Source organism: Canis lupus, chromosome 25 (assembly GCF_048164855.1).
Source record: "Canis lupus baileyi chromosome 25, mCanLup2.hap1, whole genome shotgun sequence".
NCBI lineage: Eukaryota > Metazoa > Chordata > Mammalia > Carnivora > Canidae > Canis > Canis lupus.
Window position 1 is genome coordinate 6859375 of NC_132862.1, and position 9163 is coordinate 6868537.

The window sequence follows — 9163 nt, forward strand, 5'->3', positions numbered from 1 at the left end:
AGAACCCTGAGTATTCGGCTTGCCTCTCACTCCCCTTTCTCCTTGGGACAGGGTGCTGATGGCCAGCCGGGTGCCAAAGGCGAGCAAGGAGAGGCCGGCCAGAAAGGCGATGCTGGTGCCCCAGGTCCTCAGGGCCCCTCTGGAGCTCCTGGGCCTCAGGTGGGTAGCAGTGAGCTCCCCCAGCAACTGTTTTCATGGGGCAGGGGTGTCTGGGTGCAGGGTGAGGGGCCCGGGGCGAGGCCAAGGCTGGCCAGGGGTGTAGCCCCTCCTGAGTTTCGCCTGGGACCTACCGGAGCCTGCCACCGCCCCAGACAGAGGGAGAGGCTGTGGGGAGGAATCTGTACTCCGGGATAAAGGTTCAAAAATAGCAAATTGGATTTCATTGTCTTGGGGTAGGGGGTGGGTGCCAGAGACAGACACAGGTGAGGGTTGAGGACAAATAGCCCGGGACAAAGCAGCCAGGCTCCTGGGGAGGGACTGGGGAGCCCTTGGCCGGGCTCTGCAGATGCCTGATGGGCTTTCCTCCCTGAGGTCTCCTAGAACATGAGTGTATCGTGGCGGGGGTGGCAGGCCCATCTGTGACGGCTTCCTCGGGCTGGGATTTTAGCACCAAGAAAGCTACGTCTTTGCAAACCTAGCCCTCAGGAGTCCATTGTTGGGCATAGGGCCTGTTTGACCCCCACGAGGCCCACAGCCCTCCTCTGGGTGACCAGGCCTCACTGTGTCCCTCCTTCCTTGCCAGGGTCCTACTGGTGTGACTGGTCCTAAAGGAGCCCGAGGTGCTCAAGGCCCCCCGGTGAGTGAGGTCCCCGTTCCTACCAGGTGGGGTTGGGGGGACTGTGGGAGCAGCAGCTTCTCTCATGCTTCCACTCTGGCCTCATGAAGGCGGCCTGCCCGGAGGCTCCCGCGCCGGTGTTCTGGGATTCACTCACCTTTCTCAGCGTTGCTTTTGCCCCCAGCCTCAGTCCAGCCCACAGCCACGTGGGAAGGAGGGCCCCTCTCTGCGGGTGTGCCGTGGTCCTGGGAGGTCTGTGGTCCCACGGAGGCCGCGCTCAGCTCCCAGGGGCACTGAATGTCCTGGCCGATGCCCCCTGTAGGGGCTGGAGGCAGAGAAGCTGCAGCTTCCTGATCCGATGGCCAGACCCCACAGGGCCCTCTCTAGCTCTCCTTTCCACACCAGCCTCTGAGACCCCCCAACCCAATCTGATTCTTGGGCCTCCTGAGGACCCGAGGGATTCAGGACCTCTCTTCTCCTCATATAGGGAGCCACCGGATTCCCTGGAGCTGCTGGCCGCGTCGGACCCCCAGGCTCCAATGTAAGTGATGTTCCTGGCCGGTTCCTACCTTCCTCCTGGCATGAGAGGCATGGGCAGGGGTCAGAGTCTGGCACAGTCCCCCCAACAGGCACCCAAAGAGCCCAGACTGGCGTCCATCCCTTTATACCCATTCCTACTCCCCGGATGAGTCGTTACTTCATCACGGGGATCTGTTCTTGTAAACAGCTGGGAGCAGGGGCTGTGACCCTCTTGTTAGCCAAGGGCAGCCTTCCCTGCTGACTTGGGCTTGAACCCTCAGACTTCTGGCACACTGGGTGGGATAGGCTGGCACAACTGCCTTGATGCATCTTGCCCACAGGGGGTTTGCTATGGAGGGAAGAGAGATGGTGAAAAGTCACCCAGGTCACCACCCCCACCAAGTGCAGAGGGAGCGGGTACAGAGGCTTAGTTAGGGGTCAGAGGAGCCCAGTTTGAGTTGTTCCTTGAGGAACACTAGGCTTGGGGCCCAGAGTAAGGAGGCAGGAGGAAGTCCACATAGATCAGAAAAAGCAAATGCAGGGGCTGGGGAAGCCGGGGGGCAGGGGGGGATCACAGATCCCACATGGGAGAGAAGATTGAAGAGGTGGACTGGGGGTCGGGGTCAGGCCATCCTTCGTGTGGAGGGAGCCCTGGGGGGAAACTGTTATCCCTAGGGTCACAGTGGCTTTGGCAGCCTGGATGGGGCAGGGTAAGATGAGTTCTCATGTCTTCCATTTGCTCTTCTAGGGAAACCCTGGACCCCCTGGTCCCCCTGGTCCTTCTGGAAAAGATGGTCCCAAAGGCGCTCGAGGAGACAGCGGCCCCCCTGGCCGCGCTGGTGACCCTGGTCTCCAAGGTCCTGCTGGACCCCCTGGCGAGAAGGGAGAGCCTGGAGATGATGGTCCCTCTGTAAGTCCCTCACATGCCTGGCCAGGGAGTCTTCTGAGCTCCCAGAGCGCAGAGTGGAGGGGGACACCATGGAGGGACCTCTGCCGGGACAAGAAGAGTGCTGGTCCCTGGGAGTGGCAGCCAGGCCGGGTGTGGACGGCTGGCCACTCCATGTCAGAGCTCACGTTCTCACTCCTGCCTCCCCTCTCTTAGGGTCCCGATGGTCCTCCAGGTCCCCAGGGTCTGGCCGGTCAGAGGGGCATCGTTGGTCTACCTGGGCAGCGTGGTGAGAGAGGATTCCCTGGCTTGCCCGGCCCATCGGTGAGTGAAGGATGATACCCCTTCCTCTGGTGAGCTGGGCCCAGTCCGGCTCAGGCCTGAGCTCTCCACCCACAGCTCTTGGTGTGGTGGCCCGGCCTGTGCAGAAGCACCACCGCCCTCTGGGGCTTCCACCCGCTGTGCACCTGCAGAACTCTCCCTTCGTCAGCCCTTTCTTTGGAGAGGCTCAGCAGCAGGTCCTGGGCCAGGATTCTTAAGAGCGCACGCTCATCTTCCCTCTCGCTGTCCCTCTAGGGTGAGCCCGGCAAGCAGGGAGCTCCTGGTGCATCTGGAGACCGAGGCCCCCCAGGCCCCGTGGGTCCTCCTGGTCTGACTGGTCCTTCTGGTGAACCTGGACGAGAGGTGAGCAGTGAGACCCGTTGTGCATGGCCCTTACTGGGGAGAGGTGTGCTGGGCCAGGCCAAGTCCTGGTGCCCCGGCAGAGGGGATGACAGGACGGGCTGATAGGCCCCAGTGCCCGGCTGTGGTGGGGAGGATGTGATGGGAGGGAGAAGGGCATGGGGTGCAGAGCTGGTGCATGGGGAGGAAGGCACAAGGAAGCCTGGCGAGCTTCGGCAGCTCCAGCTGCATGGAAGGGAGCAGGCTGGGGCCCGGGGGGAGGCTGGGGGAGCAGAGTGGGAGCCGTGCAGGGGCAGCTCTGAAGGCATCCTGCTTCCCCTTGCCCAGGGCAGCCCCGGTGCTGATGGTCCTCCTGGCAGAGATGGCGCAGCTGGAGTCAAGGTGAGTATCTGGCGGTCTCTATGTGCAGTGGGGACAGGGAGGACATTCTGTTGGGCCTAACAGGTCAGCCTGGGGTGGCAGGTCGGGGGTCAGGGTCTTGTCTCAGTTCGGGAGGTCAGTTTCTCCATGTCTCCCTGGAACATTCTTCTCTAAGCCCGAGACCTCTCTCCTGACAGGGTGATCGTGGTGAGACTGGTCCCGTGGGTGCTCCCGGAGCCCCTGGGTCCCCTGGCTCTCCTGGCCCCGCCGGCCCAACTGGAAAGCAGGGAGACCGAGGAGAAGCTGTGAGTGTCCGGAATTTGGTCAAAGCTGGAAGTGGAGGAGGGTGGCCAAGGGAGCTGGGAGCTCACCCACCGTCTACCGGTCGCCAGGCCCTGGAGGCGTCTCTGGGTCCGGGAGGTCTCTGAGCCCTGGGAGCAGCAGCCTCGGTGCCCAGCCCGGGGCAGGTGCAGAGGAGGGCCAGCCCTGTCCCGGCTCTGCTCCGACACCGTTCCCGCTCTCTCCCTCACAGGGTGCACAAGGTCCCATGGGTCCTGCAGGACCGGCTGGAGCCCGGGGAATCCCAGTGAGTATCTGCTTGTCCTCTGTTGGCTTCTTGAGGGTGGGGGGCAGGTCTGGAGGGCGGTGGGGACCCTGTGGCTCCTGGGACTCCTTGGCTGAGGGGAAGCCAGCAAAGTGCTCCTGCCCTGGCCAACCCAACCCAACCTGCGTCTCTCTTGTTCCCAGGGCCCTCAAGGTCCCCGAGGTGACAAAGGAGAAGCTGGAGAGGCTGGCGAGAGGGGACTGAAGGGACACCGTGGCTTCACTGGTCTGCAGGGACTGCCCGGCCCTCCTGTGAGTGTTGCTGTCTATGCATGGCTCCCCAGTGCCTCCCACTGCTCAGAGCCCCCCTGAGTGTCCCATGCTGCTAAGTCAACTTGGGCTCATCCTCAGAAATTGCCAGGACTTCCTCAGGGTTGGAGGGAGGAGCCAGTGGAAAGGGAACAGGGGTAGGACATGTGTCATATGTACAGTCAAGAAGGCCTCCCACCCTGGAAGATGGGGCCCTGTCGGGGCTGACCTCTGACCTTTGCCTCTTCCTTTTGCACAGGGTCCTTCTGGAGATCAAGGTGCTTCTGGCCCTGCTGGTCCTTCTGGCCCTAGAGTAAGTGAGATGGAGGGAGTCCTTCCTCATGGGGTGGACCGGGCACTGGCCAGGCGTTCTGAGGGGGAGGGAAGCCTTGGGCTCAGGGAGGGGACTGGCTCAGGGTGACCAGGGCCAGAAAAGCTCCTGAGTCCACAGGCTGGATGAACATGACAACAGCTCCCGGCTGTCAGCCGGGCCCCCTGGGAGTAGGGTCTGACAAGGAGGAGCTTAGGATGGCAGCAGAGCCGTGAAACCACCCTGCGGTCCTTGGCCAAGCAGCCGCCAGCCTGGCCTCTGTGACTGAGACGTGTGCAGCTGCAGGGCCTCACAGCAGGACGGCTACGTGACCAGCCACTCCCCACGGCCCCCTTGGTGATGGCTCTTCTCTCCTGGCCTGCAGGGTCCTCCTGGTCCCGTCGGTCCCTCTGGCAAAGATGGTGCTAACGGAATCCCTGGCCCCATCGGACCTCCTGGTCCCCGTGGACGTTCAGGCGAAACTGGCCCTGCTGTGAGTGTGCTGACTCCATCCCCGCTGTCCGGGCTGTCCCCAGCATCCCGTGGCTCGAGCTCTCTTGTGCCAAGGGCCTTTTTCAGGGCATCAGCCTGCGGCCAACGATGATAGCATCCTTTATCCTGGGTCTTCCCGGGACATTTAAAGGGCCCATATTGAAAAAAAAAAATTAAAAAAAAAATAATACAGGGTCCATATTGGTATTGGGACACAGAAGAGAGGGGCTGATGAAGAAGTAGGGGAAGGGCTAGGATTTTCTTGGCCTTGGCCTGCCGCACCCCTCCCCCACCCAGGGGACTGGAAGACGATACCCTAGCATCTTCTAGCAGGTGGAGAGGTACACAGGAGGGGCGTGTCCCCACAATTCCTGGCTGACTGCTGTGTTTCCTGCTTTCCTGCTGCAGGGTCCTCCCGGAAACCCCGGACCCCCTGGCCCTCCAGGTCCCCCTGGCCCTGGCATCGACATGTCTGCCTTTGCTGGCCTGGGCCAGAGAGAGAAGGGCCCCGACCCCCTGCAGTACATGCGGGCTGACCAGGCGGCCGGCGACCTGAGACAGCATGATGCCGAGGTGGACGCCACACTCAAGTCCCTCAACAACCAGATTGAGAGCATCCGCAGCCCCGAGGGCTCCCGCAAGAACCCCGCTCGTACCTGCCGGGACCTGAAACTCTGCCACCCTGAATGGAAGAGCGGTGAGCCTGCAGGGCAGGTCCCCTGGCCCCAGTAGAGCAGGACGTCAGCCCACTGGGCACGGCGCCTTCAGAAAAAGGGAGGCGGCATCTCTTAGCACCAGGCAGAGCCGGCCTGAAAGGTTCTCATGGGTGGCTTGCACCTGCAAGAGGGTCTCCTTGCTCCTGGGTCCCTGCTTCTCCCCCCGCCCTTGGGCTCCACTGGCCCTCACAATCCGTGCCTCTCCTGTGGGTCCCCATAAGCCCTTCTGTCTCTCCCAGGCAGGCCCGGCCCTCTTGGGAGTGCCTGCCTCTCTGAACCCCAATGGGGTATTGCCTCCTCCCCCTGCAGGAGACTACTGGATTGACCCCAACCAGGGCTGCACCTTGGATGCCATGAAGGTTTTCTGCAACATGGAGACTGGCGAGACGTGCGTCTACCCCAACCCAGCGAGCGTTCCCAAGAAGAACTGGTGGAGCAGCAAGAGCAAGGACAAGAAACATATCTGGTTTGGAGAAACCATCAATGGTGGCTTCCACGTGAGTACCTGGCTGCTCTAACCAGGGATGGCGCCTCAAAATCTTTCTCTCTCCAAGCTGATGGCACCTCACCCACACTCTTGCCAGTCTTTTTGGGGGCTTAAGAGGAAGGAAACAGGAGGGATAGTATTTTTAACTGGGATTCCTCTGGATGCTGCTCCTGGGCCTCACATCACTGCTGTCTGCCCTAACAGTTCAGCTACGGTGATGACAACCTGGCTCCCAACACTGCCAACGTCCAGATGACCTTCCTCCGCCTGCTGTCCACCGAGGGCTCTCAGAATATCACCTACCACTGCAAGAACAGCATTGCCTACCTGGACGAAGCAGCCGGCAACCTCAAGAAGGCCCTGCTCATCCAGGGCTCCAATGATGTGGAGATCCGGGCTGAGGGCAACAGCAGGTTCACATATACTGTTCTGAAGGATGGCTGCACGGTGAGTCAAGCTGGCTGGAGCTTCCAGAAGGGTGGCCCACATCCTAAAGTGATGGGATCCTCAGGGGTGTGAGTGTGAGGGGTTGGGTAGAGAAGACATGCAGAGTGACGGGAGAGGGCAGGGTGCTGTTCCGTCTTCTTCACTCCCCTGGCTCAAGGCAAATAAGGGGAGTAAGCCCTACCCGGCACATCCAGTTACTCTTGTTGGAGTACTCACATCATGAGTTTGGCTCGGCCCACAGGGTGGAGCAAAGAGAGGCTCTCACTATAGTGGACGGAGCAAGGAGGGAAGGGCAGTGTGGAGGGGGCCTTGCTCTAAGGACAGGAGTTGAGGTGGAGATGGCTCTGGGAAGCCAAGGAGAGGTCGAGGGAGCCCCTGAGCATGTTTTGTACTTTGTGCTCTATGCTGCTCAGTTTTGGGGTCCTTGGCAGCTGGCACTGGACAGTTTCTCCTCTCTTTCTCCCCTAGAAACACACCGGTAAGTGGGGCAAGACTATGATCGAGTACCGGTCACAGAAGACCTCGCGCCTCCCCATCATTGACATTGCGCCCATGGACATAGGAGGGCCCGAGCAGGAATTTGGTGTGGACATCGGGCCTGTCTGCTTCTTGTAAAAACCCGAACCCACAAACAACACAATCCATTGCCAATCCAGAGGACCCAAGTACTTTCCAGTCCCAGTCACTCTAGGGCTCTGCACTGAATGGCTGACCTGACCTGATGTCCATTCATCCCACCCGCTCACAGTGTGGACTTTTCTCCCCTCTTTCTAAGAGACCTGAACTGGGCAGACTGCAAAATAAAATCTCGGTGTTCTATTTATTTATTGTCTTCCTGTAAGACCTTTGGGTCGAGGCAGAGGCAGGAAACTAACTGGTGTGAGTCAAACGCCCCCTGAGTGACTGTCCCCAGCCCAGGCAAGAAGATCTCCCTTCAGGTGCCGGGCGCAGGAACTGCGTGTGTCCTACACAATGGTGCTATTCTGTGTCAAACACCTCTGTATTTTTTAAAACATCAATTGATATTAAAAACAAAAAAATTATTGGAAAGTACATATTGACCTGTGCTTTGTTCTTTATTTGCCCTCAGTCTTTGAGTCTGTAGGCAGGACCAAATGGCCATCCTAAGGCCTTAATCTGTTGACTTTTCAACCAGGAGGGGAGGGCACTAGAGTCATATTGCCTGTGACCTCACATGAACACAGACTTGCCTCTTTTTGTAACCTTTGCACTGCATGGAACCCAGGAGTGAACTGGGACCAGAGGCCAAGATTTGGGAAGGGAGGCAGAAACTATAGGAATTGCGTTGTTCTGGAGCACACACAAAACTCAACTCCAGGGCATACGGGCGTAGGACTCTGTGTGGGCCCCATCTTGCTGGATGGCAGGGGGTGGGGAGGAGGGGAGGGGAAGCACGTCCTCAGGGGCCTGTGATAAGTGCACATGACGGGCCAATCTGGGTGATCTACTTATCTGTGACTTATGTCATGGAGAGGTGGAGGTGTTACATGCTTGCCTGTATCCCTCATTCCATTTTCCTGCCCCCTGCTCTGGCCTTCCCTTCTCCACTTCCTAGGCCTGAACTCAAAGCTTCCACGGACTTCCTCTCAACACCAGGGTTATGAGCGGATAGCCTCCCATGTCTCCCTATCAGCAGGGGTCCCTTGCTTTCCAGTGACTCATGAGTGGCACACTGAGGAAACTGTCACCTTCCCTACCAGAGGGTATGGTGGGTGTGATGTGTGATGTGTGATGTGAGCAGGAGACATGAAGACAATCCAAATCAACAACACTAGTATTTTGTAAAATAAATTTCAAAAGATACCTGACACTGCTGATAAACCAGGGAGCCATCCCTTTCTCCTATCCCTGCCTCTTCCTTCCTCCAGATGATGAAGGTAGATAGTTTTTCTATTAAACAACAAAAATTAAAATACCTAAGATATTTTTGTTGGACTTGTATTAAAATCCAGCTTACAGTGTCAACTTTGTTGAATAAAGTGTAACTTATCAGGGCTAGTTTGTGACAAACTAAGAGTAAAATGAAAACATAAGTGAAAATACCTAACTAGAAAAGCTATCTGATAATTTAAAATAACTCTTCCATCTACTGAGAGACCTAATGCCAGCAAGGAGAGAGCAGTGGGGTATACGGATGCTTTTGAAAACTTCTACCGAGACTAAGGTGGAGGTGAGTGGTGGAGTCTAGCTCCACCCTGTAGCTACATTCAATGAACTTACACTGCTTCCTAGCCCACTTTGCTTCCCACAGTGGTGTCACAGCTCCCGGTTCTTACTAAGGCAGCACAGAGGATTGTGACCATCAGCTCAGACTTTTATAAGAGAAGTCCCATTTATACCAGGATATCAAGATGATCCCTCAAAGCCCACCCACCTCCTCAGCACCTACTAAAACCTAGAAATAAGAGCAACTGTTGCATTGGTCATCAACAAGTAAGCCAGAAAGAAGAGCTCAAGGGAAGGGAAGGGAAGGGAAGCAGTGGAACAGAAAGCCTGCATCTGCTTCAACTGTGGTCAAATCAAAATATACATCCTTGGCTGCCAATGCTATGCTCCCTACCAGTGTTCTCTTGTCCCAACTTAGCCTAGAGGGAAAGGTGAGAATAACCTTTTTTTT

General features: G+C 57.9%; 1 protein-coding gene across 2 annotated transcripts in view; it reads left to right on the forward strand.

The window, feature by feature from the left end:
• COL2A1 (collagen type II alpha 1 chain) overlaps nucleotides 1-7348 on the forward strand; it is a 30643-nt gene extending 23295 nt beyond the window's left edge. For both annotated transcript variants that reach the window (XM_072798186.1, XM_072798187.1), the window contains 16 exons: nucleotides 52-159; nucleotides 743-796; nucleotides 1263-1316; nucleotides 2043-2204; nucleotides 2397-2504; nucleotides 2757-2864; nucleotides 3189-3242; nucleotides 3419-3526; nucleotides 3754-3807; nucleotides 3969-4076; nucleotides 4333-4386; nucleotides 4769-4876; nucleotides 5284-5572; nucleotides 5901-6088; nucleotides 6283-6525; nucleotides 6994-7348. In XM_072798186.1, coding sequence (XP_072654287.1) covers nucleotides 52-159; nucleotides 743-796; nucleotides 1263-1316; nucleotides 2043-2204; nucleotides 2397-2504; nucleotides 2757-2864; nucleotides 3189-3242; nucleotides 3419-3526; nucleotides 3754-3807; nucleotides 3969-4076; nucleotides 4333-4386; nucleotides 4769-4876; nucleotides 5284-5572; nucleotides 5901-6088; nucleotides 6283-6525; nucleotides 6994-7140 — 1947 coding nt within the window. In that variant the 3' untranslated portion in view covers nucleotides 7141-7348. The remainder of the gene's footprint in view (nucleotides 1-51; nucleotides 160-742; nucleotides 797-1262; nucleotides 1317-2042; nucleotides 2205-2396; nucleotides 2505-2756; nucleotides 2865-3188; nucleotides 3243-3418; nucleotides 3527-3753; nucleotides 3808-3968; nucleotides 4077-4332; nucleotides 4387-4768; nucleotides 4877-5283; nucleotides 5573-5900; nucleotides 6089-6282; nucleotides 6526-6993) is intronic.
• Nucleotides 7349-9163: the final 1815 nt, after the last annotated feature.